This window comes from Myotis myotis, unplaced genomic scaffold (genome assembly GCF_014108235.1).
Source record: "Myotis myotis isolate mMyoMyo1 unplaced genomic scaffold, mMyoMyo1.p scaffold_m19_p_9, whole genome shotgun sequence".
Taxonomy (NCBI): Eukaryota; Metazoa; Chordata; class Mammalia; order Chiroptera; family Vespertilionidae; genus Myotis; species Myotis myotis.
In genome coordinates, this window is record NW_023416401.1 from 36,706,799 (window position 1) to 36,734,750 (window position 27,952).

A 27,952-nucleotide genomic window follows, 5' to 3' on the forward strand; every position below is an offset into this window, starting at 1 on the left:
GATAAAGTTTTAAAGTTTACCTCATAAGGTTGTTGTGGTGGTAAAATGAGATAATGTGTGTAAAAAGCACTTGGCAAAACTCCAGGGCCACCATAGATATTATTATCGTTGTTACCACTTTTTGTTAAGGTGACAATCACTTCATACATGAAGAGTTAGTTCCTGATTAACAGGTTTTTCTATCAAGTTTTCTTTGGGCATGGTGCACAATGTCTGAGGCCTGGTACCTTGAACTTAGTAAAATTAGGCAATATTATCACTGCCATCCACAATATCTCTATTTTGCCATTGTTATATTCTAGCCAAGTGCATGTCAGTGGAATAACAGACACAGAAGAAGAAAGAATTAAAGAAGCTGCTGCTTATATAGCCCAGAGGAATCTTCTTGCTAGTGAAGAAGGAATCACAACATCCAAGCAGTCCACAGTATCGAAACAGTCTCTGTCCACTCTCCACCAGGAGGAAGTTTTTGAGAAGAAGTCAAGAAAAGTTGCAATTCGAGAAAAGGCAGAACGTCTGTCACTAAGAAAAACAGTAAGAAAAGACAAGTTAATATAGCTTACAAAAGTAGAAATGCATGTAGTGTGTGTGTGTGTGTGTGTGTGTGTGTGTGTGTGTGTGTGTATAGATAGAAATTGACTTGTTTCAAATGAAGAGATATGTGATCTTGTGGAGAAACAAAGAAACTAAGAAGAAGACATCAAAATATATAGGTCAGAGAAAGACAAACAATCATTTTAAACTCCATGTAATTTTAGGTTCTACAGAAATTAAGGTTTTAAAGAATCTTAAGAAGTCCACCTTCGGGAAATAAAATATGTACCTTGGCCTTAAAAATGTTAAAAATTAAATGGTGTAGCTTTTAAAATTTTTCTTATTTTTTAAATCATTGTTTATTTTTCAATTACTGTTGACATGCAACATTATATTAGTTTCAGGTGTACACCCTAGTGATTAGACATTGTATAATTTATTAAGTGTTCATCTCACTAAATCTCATACCCATCTGATACCATACATAATTATTAGAGTATTATTGAGTCTGTTCCCTATGTTGTACTTTACATCCCATGACTATTTTTGTAACTTCCTAATCCCTTTCACCCATTCCCAGAACCCCAGCCCCCCAAATCTGACAACTATCAAAATGTTCTCTGTATCTATGAGTCTGTTTCTGTTCTGCTTATGCATTTATTTTGAGTTTTAGATTTGGTTGTTGATATATATATTTATTGTCTTTTATTATCCATTTAAAAATATTTTTATTAATTTCAGAGAGGAAGGGAGAGGAAGAGAGAGTTAGAAACATTAATGATGAGAGAGAATCATTGATCGCTGCCTCCTGCATGCCCCCCACTGGGGATCAAGTCCACAATCTGGGCATGTGTCCTTGACCAGAATCAAACCTGGGACCCTTCAGTCCACAGGCTGACACTTTATCCACTGAGCTAAACCAGCTAGGGTCATATTTTTTAAAATTTATTTTCTTCTTCTTAAAGAACACTCTAGTATTTCATTTAATACTGGTTTGGTGGTGATGAACTCTAGCTTTTTCTTGTTTGGGAAGCTCTTTATCTGTCCTTTAATTCTAAATTATAGCTTTGCTGGGTAGAATAATCTTGGTTGTAGGTTCTTGCTTTTCATCACTTTGAATATTTCATGCCAGTCCCTTCTGGCCTGCAAAGTTTCTGTTGAGAAATTGAGTACCACATTAACCTATACTGCCATCTTTTTTTTTTTTTCATTTCTTATAAATTTATTACATAATATTATAATAATTATTATCAATAATAATAATAATATAAGAAACATAGATCTCTGTGGGGTGTATCACAACATCAGGGTCAGGAGGCCTCAGGACTGGAGCAGGGGGAAAGCCCCTGGATGGAACTCCATACAAAAGGAGGGTGAAGCGGTACTGACCCTGTAAAGTTAAAAACCCAAATTGAACGGAACCAAAAACCCACAGGTGAGTGTGAGACCGAGTGTGTATGCGGCAGCCTGTTACAGTCACGGCTGCTGTGTGATCTGGTCTGTTAGTGAAGGGTGGCTGGATGTGACTCTGCCCAGGGAATGAGACCGCTGGGCTGGGCTGGGGTGGGCAGGCACAGACTGGCGTGCCAGGCCCCTGGGCTGTGAAAACGTCTGTTTTCTGGGTTTTTTTTATTTTTATTTAAAAAAGCTAGAAATATAAACAGAAACTTGTGAGTAACATGGATGGAGCTTAGTCCAGACGCCAAACCCTAGGTTTAAAAACGTCCCAGGGCCCCCCCACCCCACAGGTCATTGCTGAGTGTGGGGAGTCACAGTAAGGGGGGCTGGGATGCCCTCAGGGGTCTCTGCTTCTCCCCAGGGTTTACGGTGGCCTGACTCTAGGGTTCTCCCTAGGATCCCCCAGAAGCCTGGTAGGGGGTATACTGCCATCTTGACCAGAAGTCTTAAATGGTGTATTTATTTTAAAAAGGAGCAAGGAATATGCATTTGATTTAAATATAAAAATCAGGCTCCAAATGGAAAAATTGTAATTTTGGTTTCTGCTTGTTATTTTTATTTTTGGCTGCTATTTTTTTCTTGCTTGTTATTTTTATAGTACAAGTTACTTTGATTTTATAATACTTTGATTTTTTTCCAGTTAGAAGAAACTGAGGCATTTCATAGAAAAATGAATGAAGATCATCTTCTCCATGCTCCTGAGTTTGTCATCAAACCTCGTTCCCACACTGTTTGGGAGAAGGAAAATGTAAAATTACACTGTTCGGTATCTGGCTGGCCAGCACCTCGTGTCACATGGTATGTTATCTTTTTGAAAACTACTCCTATAATCAACTATACAAAATTAATTTAACCTCTAGTGAAAATATTCAGCATTATAAATATGCAGGAGTCATTGAAAGCATTTACAAATTTGTATAGATTTTTAAAATAGTGAAGAAAGTATACTGAGATTAATATTTTATGTATGGGAAAACAGTATTGCATACATTATGATACATTATAATTATATTAGAGGCCCAGCGCATGAAATCGTGAGCCGGGGGTGGGGGGATGTTGGGGGGGCAGGGACCGAGAGGTGGTCAATGCACCTCATGGCGACTGGTGGAGCGGTCGCTCCGGTTGTTACACTTATGGTCCCTGGCCTTTTATTATGTAGAATTATACGATGGGTCTTTATCTTATTAAAGTGTTAAAATTTTATCAACATATTTACATACAAAGAAAATGTATATCTATAATTTCTATAGATCATAAAAATTTGTTCTCATTAAATATAGGTATCATTTTGTGATGACAAGCAATACTGCCTTTTAAAAAATAATTAAAACCCAAAGGGTTCCAACTCTACTAATCATCTGAGCTGAGGTTCAATGTGTTTTTTCTTTTTTTTAAAAATATATTTTATTGATTTTTCACAGAGAGGAAGAGAGAGATATAGAGAGAGTCAGAAACATCGATGAGAGAGAAACATCAATCAGCTGCCTCTTGCACATCCCCCACCGGGGATGTGCCCGAAAACCAGGTACATGCCCTTGACCGGAATCGAACCCAGGACCTCTCAGTCCACAGGCTGACGCTCTATCCACTGAGCCAAACCGGTTTCGGCCAATGTGTTTTTTCTAAAGCCAAGAAAAAAAGAGGGGATTTGATGGGAAATATTACTTAATATGGGGCCTGAAGGAATCTTCTTTCCATAAAGAATAAATGCTCCCTTTCCCCTTCCATTATATATGGTAGCTCCTCGCCCCCCCAAAATTATACACACTATGAAAGATTACAAAGTCAGTATTTGTTAACATACAGTTCATTTTCAAATTTTAAAAGAATCTACAGAAATGGGTAACTTTTTTTGTCAATGCCTGTTTTCAAACTGATAACCATTTTGGTCCAGGCACTGCTGATAATGTGTGCCCTCAGTTCATCAACTATTGCTTGTTTTGTACTGTAAACTCTATCCTTTTGTAACCCCATAAAAAAGTCTAGTGGATAAATTTACTTTGTTTAAAGCTTAGTCTGGCTTCACCCATTATTTCAAATCAGTTAAACCTGAAAAGGAGCGAAAATTGAGTTATCAGCTGTTAAAGTATGTATGCATTTATGGGGGGGACACCCTGTGACCCCAAAAATGTATGCACACTTTGAATAATTATAAATGTATACATACTTTGAAAATGTTTGTACTTCAACTGCATTTTCAAACTTCTAGTAGCATTTTAGGATGAATTTCTTTTGTTCAAAGCTTAGTCTGGCTGAAAAGAGAGAAACATCAATTGAGCTATCAGCTGTTAAAGTGTGTATACATGTTTTGGACATCCTGTATATCCTATTGCAATTGTCAGTGATATTTTGATTCCAAAGCTCAGAATTTTCTTATTATGTGTCATGCATATCTGCCACAGAGAGCAGAAGTATGAAAATGATTGAGCCAACTCAAAAGGCATTTTTCACTTTATTCTCTGACATGGATATTTTGCATGCTATTTTTTTTTTATCAGGAGTGGTGGTAAATGCACCCTATATTGCAGTATAAACACTACACTGAAGGACATTGTCACTTGCAGAGTCCCTGCTTCCTTCTCCTTTTTTCCCATGATCTCTAATGTTGGTCAGACACGTGGCTAGCATAAATGGAGGTAGCTGACAAGATAGATCCAGTTACCTGACTAAGGTTATTCTTAAGAAGCAGGTGGAGAGTTTTTAAAAATTCACCTATGATGTCAACCTGCCTTTAATAACATTGGCTTTACTTGCAATTTTTCTTACATGTAAACTTTTTTCAGGGTTCTTGAGTTTGAAAATCAAAGAATGAAAATCCAAGCCATATATATTGTCAAGGCAAATAATTTATAATACTCAAAGGTGAGAAATGTAGGAACATATTTCAATGCAAATGAAGTTTAAAAAAATAAATTTATAAACTTTAAAGTATAAAAGTATACTATAGTAAGCTAAGAATCAACTTATCTTTGCCTCATCTCTCTCTGTGACTACAGAGTTGCATAATTTGGCCTATTAAAGGGATATTTCCTCTTAAAAAATGGATGACATGTCACCTAAAAAAAAAAAAAAAAATCCAGACTTTCCTATAGAAATGCATGAAGGATAACAAATTTCCAGCTCCGAGAAATATTATTTGGTCATTAAAAACATTTCTTTCATAAAATTCAAATGTACTACTAATAAACAAATAATCAGAGTCCTTAGTTAGGTACATATATTTATTACATAGCATCCTATCTCTGCTTTAAAAAAATTAGAGTTAAAGGTGATTTTTAAAAGTAAAATCTGGCAGGTAAATATTCATTTCTTAAGCATTTATTTATTCTACTAAATTCACAGCAACTAGAGTACAAGCATGCAAGTGGACATTGATGGTGTTAATTATTAAACTGGAGTTACAGGCTCCACAAAGGCAGAGCTCAGATATGTCAAAGATTAAACTTCTTATATTCTGTTTTGTTGGCTGGAAAATTAGTGATTTAAAAACAAAATATTTATATAAAAAATAAAAACTCTCCAGAAAAATTTGAGATGACCAAAATGTCAACTCTTAGAATTCCAGTTAAATTGAAAAATAGAAATACTGTCAATTTTTAGTTATCCTCACTAATGGAATTGAGCAGTAGTATGATTTTTTACTAAAATTTTATATCTGGCTTTGGAATATTCATTTCCTCAACATGTGAATTTTATGTCCAACAGGCTCCTTTTAAACAAAAACCAAGGGACAGAGGCAAGATTTGCCTCAGGAATGATTGGGAGACTGTTAATTTACTGGAAAAGCCTTCCCTAGTTTCTACACTCCCTTTAGTGCTTGGAGAAGACAACTTCATTCTTACCCCAGATTCTTCCAGTAGGGACAGATCAGAGCATTTCACAGAAAGTCCTGTTGTCCTGCAAGTCAAAGAAAAAGTAAATATTAAAACAAAAGAAGTAGTGGACCACCAAGAAAATATTTAACCATACTTCTGAGAGCAAGATTTTCTCCTTCTGAAAGCTGAAATTTGGACAATCAGCTAGTAGATAACTGAAAATTGCCTATGGCAATAAAAAAGGTCAGATCCAGTCTTTGTGGGGCATGACGTTTATTCATTTTGGGGGTAGTCTTTACAAAGAAGAACATAAAGTTAGTGTAAATTAGACATACAGTCTTGTGGAGACCCGTGCTAGTGGGAGACCCTACAACTTCAGCCTTATTGGCTCCTAGGTAGATAAATCCACTTCTGGAAGTAAACTTCTGTGTGGGATTAGTATACATTCCTGCATATGTTGTCTATTAATGAAGCTCTGACTTACTTTGCAATGCTGCTAATGCAATCTTCAGAAGTCATCCATCCCCTCAATGAGCAGGGAATCCACAGCCCAAGCAAGAACCCAGGTGGTTGGTGATTTCTTTGCTGGCATTTATGCTTTTGTGGTTCCCAACTTCAGCTTCCTGGGTCTGACACTGAAGACAAGTATGAAAGAAATAATTGAGAATGACCTTCCTGAATAGAAGGAGGTAAATAATAGGAGTAAGTGTGTGATAATGCTTCACGTAGTCATGCTGCCTCTGTTTGCAACAGTTAGTCCTTAGCCACGTATTTCAAAGGCATGTGTGCCTGGTGCCTGGCTCCCTTAGAGCCCTTTCCAAACTTGATTCCAAGTTTCCACTAGGCACCCTCGGGTCATGGAAATCCCTGAGGTCTAGCAAATGTTACGCACATGCAGCAGCTGCTCTTTGGTCAGTCCCACGTTGTTTTTCTTAATAGGCAATATTTATGTAATAACTTGTATGGCAGGCTATATATTGGTTTAAAAGGTAGGGGAACATTTATATCTGTATAGTTAGGAAACTCCATATCCACAGTTTCACACCCACGGATTCAACCAGCTGCAGAGTGAAAATATTCCGGAGAAAAAATCCCAGAAAGTTCTAAAAAGTAGAACTTGAATTTGAAACATGCCAAGCACTATGCTGAATCCACACAAATGAAATTATGTGTAGACATGCTTTATTGTAGCCTATTTGCAAATATAGGTTACATGCAAATATTACACAATTTTATATAAGGGACTTGAGTATCTGTGGATTTTGGTATCTTCAGGTGTCCTGGAACCAACCTCCTGTGCATACCAAGGGAAAATTGTATTTGTTTTATTTGTGTAAAGGAACTCTGGAAGAAGAGGTAAAAATGGTTGAGAGTTGATCTATATGAACCAGGAGGTCATGATTCAGTTCCCAGTCAGGGAACATTCTCAGATTGGAGGCTTAATCCCCGATGGGGGATGTGCAGGAGGCAACCAATCAATGATTCTCTTTCATCATTGATGTTTCTATCTATCTCTCTCTCCTCTCTGAAAGCAATAAAAAATATATTTTAAAAAAACCACGAATCTAAGGGGAGCATTATATAAGCTGTGGGAAGGAGCTGGGTAGAAGGCAGACAAGTGTGAGGAAGGAGACTGTTCCCTGTGCACCCTTATACTTTCTAGTTCTTGGACCATACAAATGTATTGCTTAGTCATTTTTTTTTTAAATATATTTTATTGATTTTTTACAGAAAGGAAGGGAGAGAGATAGAGAGTTAGAAACATCGATGAGAGAGAAACATCGATCAGCCGCTTCCTGCACATCTCCTACTGGGGATGTGCCCGCAACCCAGGTACATGCCCTTGACCGGAATCGAACCTGAGACCTTTCAGTCCGCAGGCCGATGCTCTATCCACTGAGCCAAACCGGTTTCGGCTGCTTAGTCATTTTTAAAAATTATATGAATTACCGGAAAAGAGAACAATTCTCTTTAAAAGAAGGAAAGAATTGAGTTAAAAAGAACCAGATTTCATTGGGTTTCCAACCCAAAGTCTAGATCAATTTTATCAATGAGAATATGGATTGTAGTCTGCAAGGAGATTCACACAAACTCACTGGAGCATGTGTTGGTATTGGTGAGCAGCATTCTTTCACTCATTCAACACCTTTTTGGATCTATATGTGGATACTGGCTAGATCCTTAAGCGAGACACTTAAAAAATACATGTTTGGAATTCTTCACATTGCTCCTAAGGTCATTGGCAAATAGATACTTAAAGAAATTGTCATTAGGCATGATAATAATTTAAAATGTAGGAATGAAATAATATGATAAATATATCGTAGAAAAATGGAGATTTGGAAAGGTCTTATTCTATTTTTGCATATTATGAGAATTTATAAATTCTATTATAGACTATGTATTGAATTTGTTTATAAGAGTAGAGTTATTCACAATATATTTAAATTTAGTATTTGCTGCCATATTATCTTAGGAAAACAACCTACATTTAGAATAGTTAAAATTATTTGTAATTTTTAATTACCTCCCAACATAAGGGTTGGGGTTTTATTTTAGATTTTTTTCTATTTATATAATTTCAAAATCTATCCAAATGGGATAGAGCTCTCTCAGCTCATTGGTTTTTAAATTGGGTAATAACTATTTACTCAAAACATAAGGTTGAATTCTAAGCAACAGTCACCTTTGTGATGGGATTCAATATGATAAATACCATTTTGCATGCATTATTTGCTGATAGAAAAAAATTAGGCTGAAGCCTTTTTACTTGACGATGTTTTACACCACCAAAGACCTTCCATTGTTACCCTTGTATCCAAATAGACATTTGTTTAGGGGCATTTATTGTGTGTTTTACACACATAAACTAAGAGTTTATTCTAGAAATAGTTATAGTAAAATGCAAACTCATTAATTGTTTATAGAAGCTACATGAAAATGATAAGTGAAATAGTATACATCTGAATATTCATGAGAATTTCAGAAACCTCTTGACAAAATATCCCAGGTTGTAGATTGCTCTCCAGAATTAGCTGATGACTGGCCAGTTTGGAATTTCACTTTCCAGAAATAACAAGCTGTGAAGCATTTACTAATATAGAGTAGGCCAAACATCCTTCCTTTCTTTTCTGACTTAATACTGAAGATAGCCAATGTCAAGTGACCCAGAATTTGAATGCCTCAGTGACTTCCTTGGAAAACAGAGTTGAATTGCTTTTTACTCCTTGCCTGGTGATTTAAAACAGACGTTTCTTACAGTGACAGCTGGTGTACCAGAGGAAAAACGAGGAAGACCCTCAAATGGTGTGTGTGTGTGTGTGTGTGTGTGTGTGTGTTTTAAACTGATTTCATGTGCCATGTGGTCAACTTAAAAAAGTCGTCAGGTGCTAAGTTGGTTAGTACTGGAGAGCAAGGAAGGGGAAACAACCCTGGGAGCTGCAAAATCCTGTTCTAACTCAAACTTTATGGAGATATGAACAACATTTTTGTCAGAAGCCAAATTGAGTGTCACCCAGTTGTTGGGTCAAGTATCACATACACAGCCTTTGGTGTCATATTTCTCTTCTTATGCTAAAAGGAACTACTGAAAACACCCAACACATGAAAACTGAGAAAGAGGGAGCTTTGAGTCAAGTGTGAAATTACCTAACCTAATTCAATCAAAAGAACATGTCAATTAACAGATTCTACCCTGTCATTCGTCAAAATGAGGAATGTTTGAAATTAGAAGCCGCCAGCAGAGTTCTTGTTACAAGCCACCTGATCAGATAGTCCTGTCTGCCTGGGACCCTGTGGGGAGGCAGCTGTCTGAAGCTGCTTCTGGGCTAGCAGGAAGCAGCTGGCAATGTGTTCTATGGGTTGGGTAGGTTATGCCGCTACAACTGCCACACAACGGCAATTCTTTTTCCACTTAAAAAAATTTTCATTTTCCAATTACAGTTAATGTATAATATTAAATTAGTTTCAGGTGTTCAACCCAGTAATTAGACATTTACATAGCTTATGAAGTGATCACCCTGATAAATCTAGTACCCACCTGACATCATACATGCAACTGCAATTCTTAAGCCAGTCCAGCCCTCTCATTTTAGATATGAGAAAACCGAGACACAAAGAGCCTCAACTTACTGTCCTCATATGCACTTATTTTAAATTATCCATACCAGAACTCTGTTTCTTTGGCCCAAAATTATAAAGCTATAATTAGTCTATTGCATTACACAATAATTCCATTCAATTTAACAAACACAGAGTGCCAAATATGTGCCCATGACTCAAATTCCCATGAGAGTGGGAATAGAAGTAAATATGGATCAGACACAGTCCCCATCATCAAGGTACTGGGAGCTTAGTAGGAGTGATACATAGTTAGCAATAATTTAATATGTTATACCTTGCAATTTGATCCAAATAACACTGATGCAGAGAGGCAGGAAAAGGTAATATTGTGCGGGGTTTTAGGGAGGAGTTTATTGAAGTGGCATTGGATATGAACCTTGAAGGATGAGTTGGGATTTTGCTAAATGGAGAAGGAGAATGATAACATTTTAAAAAGTATAGAAAATGGTCCTCGTGGGGTGGCTCATTTGGTCATCCCATGCACCAAAAGGTTCGATTCCTGGTCAGAGCACACACCTAGGTTGTGGGTTAGATCCCCAGTCAAGGCACATAGGGAGGCAACCAGTAGATGTTTCTCACCCACATCGATGTTTCTCTCTTTCTCTCTCTTCCCCCCTTCCTCTCTCTCTAAATTCAATAAAAAGATATCCTCAGGTGAGGATTAAAAATAAAATAAAGCATAAATACTAAGTATAGAAAATGGATTTCTGTTTTAGGGGCATAGAGCCTGTGTGTACACACGTGTGTGTGAGTGTGCAAGTTGGCAAGGGGAAGGAACTAATTGAAGATTATTTTCTTTCCCTTTTCACCACTTTCCCTAATCCCAAACCTCTTTATAACCATTTCCAGAAGTCTAAAGAAATAAAATGCAGCTAAATAGAGAAAATGGAAGCATCACATGTTGTCAGGAGCCGGACTGACTGTGTTCAAATCCCAACTCTGCTGTTTCTAGCTGTGTGAACTGGGATAAGTTATTTAGCTTCTTCATGCCGGGACTTCTTCATCTGGAAAATGATGTTAGAAACAGTTCTGCCTCATGTGGTTGCTGTGAGGGCTGGATTTACAATTTATTCATAAAGCACTTAGAACCTTGCCTGGCTCTACTAAATGTTCTGTGTCGGTTGTGGTTATTCGTGTTATTTATGTTATCTGTGCACATAAAGTGGCACGTTTGAAAGGAAAACAAGTGAAATCTAGCTCCTCTTTTGGGAGGAAATGGCTTAAGCAGGAGAGACTGGTTTGGCACCGTAGCCACCGGCTATTCAGACCTTGAGGACACGGTAGAGAATCAAGGTGCCACTTCTAGACTTGGGAGACAGTGTCTCAGAAAGGACCCTTCCATGTAACCTCTCTCTCTGAGGTCTGAGAGGCTTAACTAGGGGTGGGACAGTCAGAAAAGGGGAATCCTTCAGCTTATATTTGTCAGATTTTTTTTCATGATTATTATTTTAACTTCTTCCAAGCCAAGAGCCATGCTTGCTTATGAGTGAATAAAACACTTAAATATAATGAGCTTTCAATACAACTGATATTGTTTTTTCACAACATGCAAGAATGTTAGTAGGAAGAATGTTTTACTTTCATCCTACATAGACAGCCAACAATAAAACCCCTAACACGAAAACTTCCCCTTTGTCGTGTCAGCAATGGTCAAGTTTTTCTTTAGCTCTTTTACGAAGGATATGCACACCAAAAGTGCATATTATATATGAATGTAGAACTTTGATGAATTTCTGTAGACTGCACACACCCATGTAACCAAGCATCCAAGTTGCCTCCTTCATAATTCCCCCACCCACCCCACTGCCCTCCCTTACCCCAGGGGGAAATAACTTTCCTGACTTCTAGCAGCATGAATCGGTCTTTTCTGGTTTTGCACTTTATATAAAAGCAACCATTGTACTGTGTACTCTCTTGTTTCTCTCTCTTCCACTCAACATTATACATGTAAGATTCAACCACATTGTTATGAATGGTCAGCTTCTTAAATGTACTTTTTATGATGAAGGACAGGAAAGTAAGTACATTGAGAGGTTTTATTGCATTAACTGTGCATTTTATTTAATATACTGTAGACTTGCCTTTATTGAACAGATGTTGCTGCTGACCTCAGTGCCATGTTTACAGGTGTTCCTTCAAGAATTGTGTGTGCTTTTAATCATGAAGCTATTTATATACACTTCAACTTACTCCCCCTTGTTTCCATTGTCTCGTAGGTATAAAAACCAGGTGCCAATAAATGTCCATGCAAACCCTGGAAAGTATATTATCGAAAGTCGATATGGAATGCACACGCTGGAAATTAACAAGTAAGAAAACATCAGGGTCTGTATGTGTTGCCTTACAGTCACTCAGGTAGGCACCTCGCTGCCCCAGTAACAGCTGCCCTCCCCACTTGTTCCCAAATGCAGCATGCTCACAATGGGGGCATGCACATGCATTGCTTCTCTAGGTGCCCAGCTGAGAATGATATGCATGACTCATTCTTACCAAGCCCACTTTACCTACTAAAGTGATCTTAAGTTTGAATTTAGTCAAAGATGAGAAAAAATTCACATTTTTTAATTTATCTTTTATATACTGGAGAGTTTTTCTTAGACATCAGTAAGAAAATGAGTTACATAAATAGACATTAATATTCAATTATTTTTTTAATATATTTTATTGATTTTTTTTACAGAGAGGAAGGGAGAGGGATAGAGAGTTAGAAACATCCATCAGCTGCCTCCTTCACACCCCCTACTGGGGATGTGCCTGCAACCAAGGTACATGCCCTTGACCGGAATCGAACCTGGGACCCTTCAGTCCGCAGGCCGACGCTCTATCCACTGAGTCAAACTGGCTACGGCTCAATTATTTTTTAGTGTTCCAAATCATCATCATCATCATCATATTCTTTTGCCTTTACTTAGTAAAGGCCATGAAGGTTGGGGTGGGTGGCAATGAAAGAAAGTAAGGTGGACTAGGAGAAATTGCTCTTTCCTTCTGCTCACCAGGAACTGTGGAAAATGATGCATCTGCCTATCAGCCTGTAGATGGAGGCAGGGTGGACATTGGGATGTTTTTAAAGCAAAATTCGAAAGCAAAACCCACATTAAAATTTCTAAGTCCTCAAAAGTTTATTGTGTCTCCTCAGATGGCTTTGCTGTCCAACCCTAGTTATGTGGATAAAAAAGTTAAACAAGCTCCCACCCTCTTCAGTTCACATAAAACCACGACATGCTGAGATGTCAAAGTAAAACCTAGAGCATTCTGATCTCAAGAGATTTATAGCCTTCTCTTCAGGTCAGAGCAATTGACACGTGATGCTGGGCTTCAAAGAGTTGCCTGGCACCATGTGACATTCACGAAGCTCTGACCCTGACCTAAAGTCACGTCAATTCTGCGGGTCAGTTGTTCTATAGAGACAACAGTGAGCTGTGTGGCTGCTTGATAATTAAATAGTTATGAGAAATACAATTGCATTGACCTTCCTGGGGTTCTATTCATGTCTATAAAATTTCAGCAAGAAATAAGTTTATATGACTGAAACTAAACTTTCAGGGACAATGAATAACACAGACACTGGTAGCGATAAGACACAAAACAACCTGCTTGGTAATCTTAGCCTGTTCACCTCTCTGTGAGATCATTGTCTCCCTAAATCCATTATTAAGATATCCCAATTTCTGTATTATAACTCAGGGGACCTAACAAATGTGGGCCAAAACTGCAAGTGTGGCCTGAACCTTAGTAGAATTAAGGGATGAATAACTTATTTGTACTTTGAGGCTAGAAACACACATTAGGCCCAACCTGGATCTGGTCTGGGCTGAGGGAGGCTGTGGAAGTCTACAAGGAGAGGTTGTTTCTTTCCCTGTCGCCCCCAGACTGAAACTCACCCTGAGGGAAGCCAGCAGGGAGGCTGTGTCCCCAGTTTATCTATCATAATGCTCTTCATGCTGTAATGTATGTGCTTAGCATTTTATTAACATTTTTTGGACATTAAAAATGAATCCGGGCAAGGGTAACAATGGACTATAGATCTTCTCCCATTCTGTGCTGCTGGCTTGAATCTGCTGTAAATCTCTTGAGCTACATAAAATCCCACAGGGAGCCAGATCAGAGAGTAGCTTCTTCAAGAGTTCCTTAGAGCCACGCTAGCCACTGGCTTACAGTGTGCCGTGGTAGCAAAGACCCCTTGAAGGAGCAGCTAGTAATTGCAGGGAGTGTCACTGTGACGGCCACGCGTTTCTGTACGTTCTTTCAGGTGTGATTTTGAAGACACCGCGCAGTACCGGGCCTCGGCGATGAATGCTAAAGGAGAGCTTTCAGCATACGCCTCGGTTGTGGTAAAGAGTAGGTTTGCTGACTTATTTTATTCAAAATGCACCTTTTTATTATTTATTCGCATTGCTGACAAGTAAATTAGAAGAAGTTCACATGCATTTATGCTTTCTTTTCTAGGATATAAGGGAGAGTTTGATGAGACTCGCTTCCATGCTGGGGCTTCCACCCTGCCCCTCAGCTGTAAGTTTAAAAATAGATTTGCTAAGTGCCATCTCCATTTAAAATACAGCATAATATGCTGTACACCTGAAACTAATATAATATTGAGTATTATTAAAATAGAGATAACAATAGCACTTACCTAATAGGGTTATTATGTAGCTTGAGTTAATAGATATTAAACACTTGAAACAATACTTGGCACAAATTGAACTCAATAAAAGTTAGCTTGCCTTTTCAAATTAATACTAAGAGATCTTAGGAAGAGAGATGAAACATGAGCGAAAGGGCCTAAGTGTTGGGAGTTGAGCAGTTATAGGTTTGAGTTTTAATTTCACATGTGATACCTTTGAAACCTTGTCATTAGCTGTATATTTGTGAACTACTACATCCTATCTGGAAGAGAGGAAAAACTAATATTTATGCCAAGGTTTAAATGGCATTCCAATGGTAGCTTGCCTGGCATATAATAACCCACAAATAAATAGTTGTTATTTTCTCAAGCCCTTTCCTTTGAGAAAAGAGAAAATAAAACCTGGGAGAGTTTATGATGCAGGCATTTATACAATCTATTAATAAGACATTTCTAAGAAAAATATTTTTAAAGTTACCATATTTTAAGCTTTTTGTTTTCTCTATTGACATTTCTTGTAATATATCTTTTACTCAGATTTTTAAAGAAACTAAAGCAACTTACTGAAAAACTCAATTTTTATGATGAATTGATATAGCTATTTGTTCCAAGATTACAAGCAACAAAGTTTAGATGAACTCAGAATCTAAAATTAAAAAGTGCATGTGTATATTGCAACTAAGTCTAAGCTAAATGTGGTATTAATTTATGTTTTATATAAAATGACCTTTAAATTTTTTAATTATAAATAAGCTTTTTTGACCAATGAAGCAAGAATTTTCATGCATAGAATTTCCATTTCTCACAATGTACTTCTTTTATAAGACTTAATTTTTGCTTAGATAAATTATTTGATCAGTATTTGTTGTGACTGCTCTCTGCCTGTGGTTATTAAAATGCTGTGTCTCTTTGATGAAAAGAAATAAATTGCTGATATTTGTTTTTGTTGTACCCAGTTGCCGTGACCCCTTATGGTTATGCATCCAAGTTTGATATCCACTTTGATGACAAGTTTGATGTGTCTTTTGGGAGAGAGGGCGAGACGTTGAGTCTAGGCTGCCGTGTAGTTATCACTCCTGAAATTAAGCATTTCCAGCCAGAGATCCAGTGGTACAGAAATGGTGAGCCTTGATAATGAATTCTCACTTAGGTTCTTATTCACAGAAGGTCACAGACTGGGATTGGCACCACAGCATGAACGTCCATGAGACTGCAGATCTGTTTATCAGGGCTGGCAGAATTTGAACATTAGAGGATGTTTAAAAAAGTTTTTATACATACATCAAAGTAGTAGAACTTTCATAATATTTGTGAAAATTATAACATTATCAAGTAACATGGAAAGGATTACAAAAAATGTGTTTTTGCTGTTGTAAGTTGGATATACATTCATTTTGTAAGTTACTTTTATTTAGTAAAATAAATGAAGTTTATAAACCAGTGGGACTAGGAAGCATGTCAGTTGTGCATGGGGCACCTGGGCAGTCTGGGGCAGCGTGGGGTCCCAGGGCAATGGCTGGGACCTGGACCTGGGCTTAGACTGAAACCAGCATAGCAGCAGCAGTAGCAGCACTGATGTGGACATGTCCCTAGAGGAGGAGAGGGGCAGCATGGGAGCCATCTGTGGAGGCCAGCTTGCCTGTCCATCCCCAGGACTTACCTTTGTGGCATCTGCATAGATATTAACTCCCTGGCCTGAACGCTGTCAAGAACTGCCAGCAATCAGGCAGTAAACTTTGTCAGTAAAATATTACAAAATAAATGTGTGTACGTAGACATTGCAATAAAGCACATAAGATAGTTGTTAAGATTCTTCAAAGAATTTAGAATCTCTGGTTATGAAAATTGCCACAACATTGCAAAGCAACTATCTACAGACTTAGAAATAGAAACTAAGTTTAAAGATTGTCCCATTCAATGTAAAAGAACACTATTTTTGTATAAAACTTTGGATGAAGCAATTATTAACAAGGAAGACAATTTTTAAATTAATTTTTCCTCTTAATTGAAGAGATAATGATAGAATGCATAAATAGGTGTTTGAATTATATACAAACCATGAAGTTATTTTCAGTTTCTTGTATGACCACCACAAATTATGGGGCATGTAAAAGAAAACATTAAGATGCAATTACATAAATTACATTTAAGTTAAATTTAGATATACATGAAACTTATTTGTATGGAAGTTAAATCTTTTTAGAAAAATTGTTTTTCAAGAATAATCAGCTCTAGAGTAGTAAAATTTATATTTTAAAATAGTTTATCAGAAAGTTAACTTTATAGTACCCTAACTATATGGTACTATTTAATATAAATTTATGTAATACTATAAGTAAGTAACACTCTTAACAGCTGTAATAGTAGTGGCATCAGCAGAAAGATTCTCCTCAAAATAAAAAATTTTTTAATCTCCTTTGTGATCTTGCATTTGTAAAGCATGAGTGATGTTGCTTTCAATTACATCCACTTAAAATGAAATTATTAAAGGTATGAATTTGATGGCCTAATTAACTGAATTGCAGAAAATCAAGCCAGAAATATTTATTAACAGTCAAGATATCACAGTAATAAAGTATTATTTTTTGTAAAATCATGGCACAAAAATATTAGTTCTTGCAGTTTGTATCATTCCTATTATATTTTATAAGTGATAAACTTTTTTAGAAGAAAAAGCCTTATACTTTTTAATGTACTTTTTTCTCTGCCTTTTGAACAAGAGGCCTTGCCATTTCATTTGCACTGGAGATTATGCATCTGGCACTGGTCCCTCGCTTCTGATTTAGTATTTTTACCAATATAAACATGGCAGAATGACTCAAAGCCCTAGAGAATTGCTCTTGTAGTCAAATAGCCTTCAATATAGAAGGAGAGGAATAGAGAAAGGGTAGAGGGGGAGAGAAAGAGAGCATTGGAGGGGAGAGAGGAAGAAGGGAGCAATAGAGAAAAAAATCAGTTAATTTGTTGACTTCTTTCCCCAGGAATACCTGTTTCTTCATCAAAATGGGTGCAACCCCATTGGAGTGGAGATCGGGCAACACTGACATTTTCTCATCTCAATAAAGAAGATGAAGGCCTCTACACAATCCGTGTACGAATGGGAGAATATTACGAACAATATAGTGCTTATGTCTTTGTTCGAGGTAAGACCTAGCAGAAAGCATCTTTAAAGAATATTTAAAACACCGAGACCAAATCAACCTACCAAAACAGGTTTTATGTAATGATTAAAGAGCCGTTTGGAAATTCTTCCAGATTACATGGCATAGGTATATCAACTTCCAGACCTGATATAAAAATTAACTCTGAAGGCACCAACCCAAAAGTAACTAGTTTCAAAACTGTGTTACTATCCCTAATGTCAGTACCTTCCTCGTCAGTTATCTATAGGTGTTCGAGTAGAGATGTTAAATCCTTTATGAAAAGCCATCTTAGTTTATGGGAGCTGCAACAAAAGGATGATGTGTTATTTGGGAACTTATTCTTTAATATCTATTTGGGGAGCAAATTTATTATTTCTTATCTTTTAAAAATATAGTTTTAGCTTTAATGAACTAGTAAACAAAGTGCTACAACTTAATTCTTCATTTTTTAAGATTTAAAAAAATCAATTTTTAGAGAAAGAGGAAGGGAGAGGGAGAGAGAGAAACATCCATGTGAGAGCAAGACAGTGATGGCTGCCTGCCTGGGATTGAGCCTACAAACCAGGCATATGCTCTGACTGGGAACTGAACTAACAATCTTTCTGTTCACAGGATGACGCCCAACCAACTGAGCCACACCGGCCAGGGCTATAACTTAATTCTTAAGACAAACTATAATCATCAATTTTAGGATACTTTCTTTTTTTTTCAGCAGTGTCTTGAATGGATCATATATGTACAAGTGGGAATGTTATTTCTACATGAGGCCCTAGCACATTGGGAGGACCATTAATACCTCCAGGCTACAAGGGTGGTTTTCTGTGTTCTTTTTTGTGATGATCAGCCAGGTGTGGCTACAACAGGAGTCAGAGGAGAGGCTCAGGGAAACAGAGTATTTAATTTTATTTTTTATTTTTATATATGTTTTTTATTGATTTCAGAGAGGAAGGGAAAGGGAGAGAGAGAAACTTCAGTGATGAGAGAGACTCACTGACCAGCTGCCTCCTGCAAGTCCCCTACTGGCATTTTAGTCTGAAACGCAGGCATGTAGCCTGACCAGCAATTGAACTGTGACCTCCTGATTCATAGTTCAATGCTCAACCATTGAGCCACACTGGCCAGGCAAAACCGAGTATTTATACTTACAAATCCAGAGACAGAGGCAGGGCATACCATGCAGGACCACATGGGAAAGAACCTGCATTGATTGGTCAGGAGGCAGGAGTTAGGGGAGAGCCTAGATCATGGCCTTTACTGAAGTTTCTGTGGGAAAGGCAAGACAGAGCAAAGCAGTTTAGGATTGAGTCGTGTGAATAATTTAGGGATGGTACCTAGTTACGTAGTACCTGGCCCTGGGATGATTAAGGCAGAGGAATATTTCCCCCTAGGGTGCATGGGCCAGACAAAAAAGGCCTGGCTTTGGATGAATTAGTTTACATATCAAAGACATGCTCCAGGCTGAGCCCTCTTTTATCTCCAAGGATTGGCTAGCTCCAGCCAGAAAGGTGTATAAGATGTCAAAATATATGTTCAGAAAATAAAAATATAAACCATACAGGTTGACTTGCTAATTTTTTTAGACTTACCATGGGAATGGTCCAGATAGTTATCTTCAGTCTTGTTTTTCAGAGTCTTAGTCTACCCATTATGATGCTGTCCCATGATCCCATTCCAGTCTATGGGAAGAGGAGAGGAAGGAAGTGGAGGAGGAGAGCAGAGATGCACACAGCATTTCTGCATGTGAACACTTAGCCACATGCACACATCTCACAGTAAGGGAAGCTAGGATGTCTAGTCTCTTTTTGGGCAGTGTGTTCCCTGCTAAAGCTCAGTAGTTTAAGTACTAAAAGGAGTCAGGAAGAGTGGATACTGAGAACAGTTAGCAGTTTATACCACACCAGTATTCAACAGCAATCAATGTTCATTGAATTTAGCCACTGACCAGCAACTGACAAAGATACACGAATATCTATACCAACTGAAAAATGTGTTAGATTTTTCTCCTACATGAAAGCATTATGGGAAAAGTCATTATTGCCACAGGGAAGAAAGAAGCTAGCCTTCTGGGTAAATTGCAATGAAAACAGACACATGGGAATTTATCAGCAAGTAAGTTTCTTTAACCAAACCATCTGGATAAACCTGACTAAACGAGGACTGAATAAGCAAAGTCTTTGCTTTTGTTCTCAATTATCTTACTTGAACCAGAGAATATCCCTGGTGACCCCAAAATACTTAGTTATGCCTTGGTGATTTCTCCTGGACTCTTTCTGGGCACTCTGACATAGTCTAGAGTACCCCAACATTTTTCAGTGCCCACGCTCAGAACTGTGGCTCTCTGTCACATTTAGGCCAAACTTCAGATAACTAACTATAGATTGGGCGGGGGGGGGGGGGGGATTTAAATTAGAAATTTATACTTAAGCCAGTTTTTAAATTCATAAAATAAAGAAATGGAAAGATTCTAAAATTTGTCAGATATTGATATGAGAGAATTGAAAAGGTAAATAGGAAAGACAAAATTGGAAAGACAATTTCAGCAGTTCCTGAATAAATTATGTATTTTAGATTCTTTTTTTAAAATTTTTTTTGAGGTATAATTTACATCTATAAGATTCAACCATGTTAAGTGGACAGTGCTTTTTAGAATATGTATGGAGTTGTGTAACCATCATCTACAATCCAGCTTTAGAGCATTTCTATGACACCAAGGAGATTTCTTATGCCCATTCTCCACTTATCCTCAGTCTGGCTCCTAGGCAACCACTAATCTGCTTTCTGTCTCAATAGATTCATCTTTTCTGGACATTTCTGTATATATGATCTTCTACATCTACCTTCTTTTCTTGAGCATATATTTTGAGGTTCATTATGTTAGTAGTTTGTTCCTTTTTATTGCTGACTAGTATTGCACTGTATGGATATGTCTCATTTTGTCTATCCATTCACCAGCTGATAGATTGTTTCTACTCTGGCTATTATGAATAAGACTGCAATGAACATTTGTGTTCATATTCATGGACCTAGGTCTTAATTTCTCTTGGGTAGATAGATACCTGTAAGTGGAATTGCTGTGTCATGTGTTAAATTTATATTTAACTCTTTAAGAAATATTTAAATGGCCGAAACCGGTTTGGCTCAGTGGATAGAGCGTTGGCCTGCAGACTGAAAGGTCCCAGGTTCGATTCCGGTCAAGGGCATGTACCTGGGTTGCGGGCATATCCCCAGTGGGAGATGTGCAGGAGGCAGCTGATCGATGTTTCTCTCTCATCGATGTTTCTAACTCTCTATCTCTCTCCCTTTCTCTCTGTAAAAAATCAATAAAATATATTTTAAAAAAAAGAAATATTTAAATGACATTTTATGTGTGTGTTTTTTAAACTTTGCATCCATTAAGCTGCATGAGGCCATTTCAATGCTAGTGCTCTGGTATTTTTGCTGCTTAAAAAATAGCTTCCGAACTATAACGTGCAGTGTATAAAGCACCATATGTCATTTCCAAAGACATATGGTGCTTTATACACTGCACAAAGACATTCCAAAGCTGTGCTCATTTGGACAGGATTTTATTCCATAGATAATATGTGTTCTTCGTGGGGAAGAAAAGAGATAATATAAATAAGAAAAAAGAGAAAAGCCTATCATTAGTTTACCATTTAGAGATATCCAGTGTTATAATTTTGTTACATAGCTTTCTAGACTCTTATATGTGGGGTGGGCAAATATAGGTTTATAGTTGTGAATACACAAAACAGTTTATTCTTGTATTATTATTTTTCAATTATTGTATTATTTTCCATACTAAAACTATAAACCTACTTTTGCCCACCCCTGTATTCTTTCCTCACCATTCCCTATAAAGAGAGGATGGAGGGAAGAGTTGATAATATGATAAAGGATGGGATAGAAATGTCATGAAAAAAAAATTACAAATGGCAAATAAGTATGTAAAAAAGTTATCATTAGCAATCAAAGTAATTAAAATGATACAATGTGCTAATCTATCATATTGAAGAGAATGAAAATATTTTTTTATTAATTTTTATTTTTTAAATATATTTTATTGATTTTTTTACAGAAGAAGGGGGAGAGATAGAATTAGAAACATTGATCAGCTGCCTCTTGCACAACCCCTACTGGGGATGTGCCCACAACTAAGGTACATGCCCTTGACCGGAATTGAACCTGGGATCCTTGCATCTGCAGGCTGATGCTCTATCCACTGAGCCAAGCCAGTTAGGGCTGGGATAAAGGAATGGAGGTACCAATTCCTATTGTAGTGAGTGTAAATCTGCTTGACTTCCCTCGGTGTGTTTTGTCACTATGCATTGTAGGCACATTTTCAATAATTCTAGGAACTTGAGTGGACAAAGTTGAAAAAACAAGTTGTACGCTTATATGAAAACTAATGATGTATACTTATATATATATATATATATACTAGAGGCCTGTTACAGGAAGATTCCTGCAAGAATAGGGCTTCCTACGGCTGGAGCGAAGCAGAGAAGGGAGCGAAACCTGCTGAGGCAGGCTTTGCTCCCGTCTCTGCCGCCCGGCTTGTTTCACCCCCACCTCCCTCCGCCGCCCAGCTTGTTTCACTCCTGCCTCCACCTCCCGGCTTGTTTTTGGCCACCTGGCTTGCTACGCTCCCAGCCGGTATATGCAAATTCACCGCCATCTTTGTTGGCGGTTAATTTGCATATCATGCTGATTAGCCAATGGGAGGCGTAGCGAAGGTATGGTCAATTACCATGTTTGTCTATTATTAGATAGGATGATAATATATCTAAAAAAATCAGTTTACATGAAATTACTAGTATATAGTACCATTCCATTTTATTTTAAAAACAATTACTTTTGAGTTATAAATATAGGGGAAAAATCTAGAAAAATATAGGCCGTTAGTAGCAGTAATCTCTGAGTTATGGCATTTAAAAGATATTTTCATGTATTTTTTGATTATCATATATTTAACAAGCATGCAGTACTTTTATATATATAAACATCAGAATTATTTACATTTTGGAAAAAGTTGTTAATAGCCTGTGTCAGATGTCAAAAAATAAAGAGTAGCAGGATAGTCTTTGACCTAATTAATCAAACCTACAAAAAGTTTGGCTATTTGGAGGGTTGGGAGAAGGCAGGGCAGAGACTAAGGAAAGGATTGACATTGACTGATGGGGCTGTGAGCCAGAGAGTCCATAGCAGCTGCTAGGAGCCAAGAGCACAAGTGTGAAGTAACATAATACAGTATTTGGATTTGGCTTCCAGCAGCTGCTAAAGAGAAGCTGTTTTTGAAAAATCCTCAAGCCCACATCTTATAAGCAATTTTATAAAAGTGCTGAAAAATGATTCCCTAAGTGCCGACTGTTAAATACAATGGATGTTCAGTGAACTAAATTTCTTTTAATGTATTTTTAAAAATATATTTTTATTGATTTCAGAGAGGAAGGGAAAGGGAAAAAGAAATAGAAGCATCAATGATGAAATAATCATTGATTGGCCGCCTCCTGCATGCCCAACTGGGGGTGAGCCTGCAATTGACTGGAATTGAATCTGGGACCCTTCAGTTCGCAGGCCAATGCTCTACCACTAGCCAAACCGGCTAGAGCTTAATTTTTAAAAAAAATATATTTTTGTTGATTTCAGAGACGAAATCACTCCCTGTTGTGTGGCATATAGGCATTCTGCATTAGGTTTCAGGCACTGATTAGTTTTCCTATAGCAGGAGACATTTCCCCAGAGACACTTTCCTGCAGATCTCATGGGGGCAAGAAATAGAATGTTCAAAATCGAAGTGACTTGAACTAGTCACAGGTAATGTGCACCTATTATATTCAGAAGTAGATAAATATTGCTGCCCTGCTATCAAATGTTTTAGTAACTCAGAAGACTTACACAAGTGTAACAGATAGAAAAACAAAGTGTTTATTCAGTCAACAAGAGTGTTTTCCCTTGGGTAAGTGGCTCCTACATGTCTCAGCCTCCTCTCAGACTAACTCCAATTATGAAAGGGTTGACCAGATGTCAGAAGAAAGTGTCAAACGTGGATTCCTTCCCTCAGGGACTTTGCCTCCTGTCTTAATTGTTCTCATTTAAAAGGCTACTGATTATTTTTATTATTCTTCCTCTCCTCCTAAAAACATCCCTGATTCACCAACTTAGCTGTGCTTGAAGACAGTGCTGAGAAGACCCCACTGTCAGAAGATCCCATTTCATAAAGGGTCACTGTCCTCTGATGCTTGTATAATCCTGGACTTTTACTAAACTCAGATAAGCCAAACTCAGATGTGGGTATTGCATCAGAGTTCCTTTCGCAAATATCTTCAGTTCGAGAACAAACATTTGATTGAAATGAATGTTTTCCTTTCTTTTCCAAAACAGTAGTGCCCAGCACAGGAATGGGCAAAGCTTCATGGTTCTTATTCTCTCGTGGATGCATCCAGAAGGTAACAGAGGGGGCTATTTGTTCCTCTTTGGAGCCATTCATAGTTTCTGAGTAACATTACACAATAAATATCTTAAGAACAGACTTTCTGGCACAACTTACATTTGACTTTTCTGATAGCAATCCTTAACATATACATATTTATTTTCTTTTAGAACATTTGGACAGTCAGGGTCCATGAGGCAAAGAGCATGGGTCCTTTTTAGAGCCCTTTCTAACATAATGTTCTTTGTACTGATGGTGAAAAGCACACATTGTTATGTTGGTAAGCGAATTAAAAGCCTGAAGCTTGCTCTACTGGGGTCAAAGATGTAGCCACTGAAATGTGTGCACTAAGAACCCAGTTTGAGGGCTTGAGAGCACATCTAAGAGGGCTAATGGGATCCTTCTGTGTCTCCACAGATGGTGATGCAGAGATTGAAGGAGCCCCAGCCTCTCCCTTGGATGTGGTGTGCGTGGATGCCAACAAAGATTATATCATCGTCACCTGGAAACAGCCAGCTGTGGATGGAGGGAGTCCTATTCTGGGATATTTTATTGATAAGTTAGTACTTAGTCTAACTTTAGTTAGAGTGATTTGGCCATAGAGATGCATGCTTGATTTCTCCCACCATTTCTAGGTGAAATATTTTCTTTTCTGGTTTCCTCTCACTCCTTCTCCCTCTCTCTCTCTCTCTCTCTCCCTTTCTCTCTCTCTCTCTCTCTCTCTCTCACTCTCTCTCTCATATAAATACATTTATATATATGTATACACATGTAAATGTGTATATACATATATGTGTATGTATAGATGATGTAGACTGATATAGATATAGCTATAGATAGGTATATACCTAAATTCCAAAGATAACCTTTGAATTTGATGACCAGCACAAGTCTCTAATTTGGCAAGAAAACTATAAATTCATAGACCTAATAGAGGTCACTTTAGAAGTGAAATAAGTGGTATTTAATATATTTAATGTCCATAATCCTAGTATGTCAACAATTTAAGAATATTACATGAATAATAATACTTTATGAATACTAACAAAATTTTATTTAAATCTCAGGAAGTGATTTCAAATTAGAAAAAGAAATCACAAATATCAGTAGTATTAAATTATGTTCTATCTACAAGTTCTTACTTTTTACATTCTCTAAAACTTAGAGACTTTGATCTATGGTAATTGGGTCTTACATATTACTTATACACTAACTTTAGACAACAAAGATAAAAATTTTCTATTATCAACCTAAATAAATTATTGTCTGACTTAGTTCCTATTCAAATAGTTGCTCTAATTCTCTTTCCATTTTTTGAGTAATAAAATTTGGTTGTAAAAACTATTAGGAACAGATAATTTAGCTACTATGATACAACGAAGTTGTACCAAGGTATATTAAGCCTAATATTTATAGCAGTAAATATATATATATATATATATATATATATATATATATATATATATATATATCTCAATACCATCCAGAGAAAACTTTATAATAAATTATATACTATTTAATTGTATACTAAATGCTTCTACATTTTTTATTTTTTGGTAATGAAGAACAGTGAAGTTTTAGACAGATTCTTTTGCATCCTTACAATTTCTGCCTTATTATCTTTGGCAAATTTCTAAGGGATTTTCAAACTTTGATCATTGAAAAACCAGAGACAATAAGTACATTTTGTTTTTCTCTTGCCTTAGTCAAAATAAAAAAATAACAATACTATGAGTAATATTTATTCATCATTTGCCATGTGAATGGCACTGTTCTAAGCCCTTCTCATATATTGACCACTACCCCATAACCATCCTTTGAAAGGTGGGTATGTACTCTTACTATGATTAGGAAATGAGTAGCTGACCGAAGGCCACATGCTAATGAGGAAACACAGTCACATAGTGTAATTCTAGCAGAACTAGAACTCAGAGAGCAGCCCGGCTGTGTGTATTCTTTCTGCTCCACCGTGCTGTAGACAGCTCCAGAGCAGCGGCTCTCCGCCTTTGTCCTGCCCACAGGAGAGTTAGGAAGCATGCTGTAGGATCATTGGGTCACCACAACAGAATCTACAGAGAGAGGGTAGGGGGCAGGGGCAGTTTGGAGAATTGTCCTAGCCTCACACATTCATTTATAACAGCTCCATAATTTCTACAAAGGAAGATTTAGGGGAAAAGTGGATGTAAGGCAAGGAGTGAAGCTGTATTTGCTAACACTTTACATAAAGTTGAGGAAAATATTTATCTCCAAGAGGAAGGGTGATGATAAATAAAGATAAATCCCGCACTACAACCACCTTTGCACTGCCATTGGAACCACCCCCCTCCCCATGAGAATCATTTGGGAATTATACATGTTGGACATAAAGCTGTGTTGGGGAAGTGATATAAATGAAAAGTCCAGTCTCTACTCATGAAAAATGATGAGTTACTCCAATTACATGTTGAGCCTCTAAAGCCCTGTGGATCAGGCTATAACATGATAGAACTCACATCTTTGTTTCCTGGGGTGTAGCCACTCTATCCCCAGGCATCAACTGTTGAAAGCACCCAGTTAGAAATCTGAGGTTTCAAGTGTTTAAATCCAGGCCTGGGAATTTCACTGCATCTCATGAATCTCATCTGCTAAGAAACAATTACTGTACCCTCCTCGCCCTCCCACCTGCACAGCAGGCAGTGACCTTCAAGTGAGCTTTCTCCAAACTACAGTATAGATAAGTATCTTTTAAGGTGCTAACTTTCTCAGCAATAGTTCCATAATTTAAACAAAAATGCCTAAAGAAGTCGCTAATGGTGGAACTGAAGACATCAGCCAGGCAGATGTTTGACCAATCCTCCCCTTAGTCTATTCAATGTAGAGACTGTACATACCAGCCTGCTTCTCCCCGCCAGCCCCATCCCAGATCATATCTCCTCTACTTAACACCCAAGGCCCTTAGCTGCATATTTTTATTTTTTTTAAAATATATTTTTATTAATTTTTTACAGAGAGGAAGGGAGAGGGATAGAGAGCTAGAAACATCGATGGGAGAGAAACATTGATCAGCTGCCTCCTGCACACCCCCTACTGGGGATGTGCCCGCAACCAGGGTACATGCTCTTGACCGGAATCGAACCTGGGACCCTTCAGTCCACAGGCCGACGCTCTATCCACTGAGCCAAACCGGTTAGGGCAGCTGCATATTTTTAGTGTGGTCAAAGGACATGTCTGTGTCAAGAAGGAGCTGAGCTTCTTTTTCTTGTTAGAGAAGATACATTACAGTTGAGTGGAATTGAGTTCAACTAAATAACTATTGAACCGCGCTTGAGCTGGATATTTTGTAGAAAAATCTGAAGCAACTGGGTAGGTTTGCAGCGTTGAAACTATGAATTTAGCCATACTTCTCTTAACATTCTTATTGATTGCTCTTTTTTCCTTAGATGTGAGGTGGGCACAGATAGCTGGTCTCAATGCAATGACACACCTGTGAAGTTTGCTCGTTTCCCAGTCACTGGATTGTTAGAAGGCCGTTCTTATATATTCCGAGTACGGGCTGTGAATAAATCTGGAATAGGTCTACCATCTCGTGTTTCTGAGCCTGCAGCTGCTCTGGACCCAGCTGAGAAAGCAAGACTTAGAAGTAAGCATTTTTCATTTTCTAGGGTCTTCCTGAACCTTTAAAAAAATTTTTTTAATAGAACTACCGATCTCATTGCAAAGTTATTCCTCCCCCTTCCACTAGAGGGCACAGAGAATAAGAAATCCTTTATTGATCAGAAAATCCTTAAGGTGGGGAGGAGGACTGAGGAGCATGAGAACAAAAAAGTATTTGTTTTTTGACTCATCT

The 27,952-nt window shown here is 37.5% G+C and overlaps 1 protein-coding gene and 1 long non-coding RNA gene across 4 annotated transcripts in view; one reads left to right on the forward strand and one right to left on the reverse strand.

Moving 5' to 3' along the window:
• Positions 1-27,952, forward strand: part of MYOM1 (myomesin 1) — a 121,316-nt gene that overhangs the window by 26,478 nt on the left and 66,886 nt on the right. For all 3 annotated transcript variants that reach the window (XM_036322837.1, XM_036322838.1, XM_036322840.1), the window contains 9 exons: positions 303-534; positions 2,633-2,790; positions 12,146-12,238; positions 14,179-14,267; positions 14,376-14,438; positions 15,507-15,671; positions 17,532-17,693; positions 24,544-24,685; positions 27,546-27,745. In XM_036322837.1, the coding sequence (XP_036178730.1) occupies positions 303-534; positions 2,633-2,790; positions 12,146-12,238; positions 14,179-14,267; positions 14,376-14,438; positions 15,507-15,671; positions 17,532-17,693; positions 24,544-24,685; positions 27,546-27,745 (1,304 nt within the window). The remainder of the gene's footprint in view (positions 1-302; positions 535-2,632; positions 2,791-12,145; positions 12,239-14,178; positions 14,268-14,375; positions 14,439-15,506; positions 15,672-17,531; positions 17,694-24,543; positions 24,686-27,545; positions 27,746-27,952) is intronic.
• LOC118663354 lies at positions 420-6,540 on the reverse strand. Its single transcript, XR_004970020.1, has 3 exons — positions 6,292-6,540; positions 5,835-5,889; positions 420-522 (listed from the first exon to the last, which is right to left on the reverse strand). It is a non-coding gene; the product is annotated as an uncharacterized LOC118663354 (long non-coding RNA).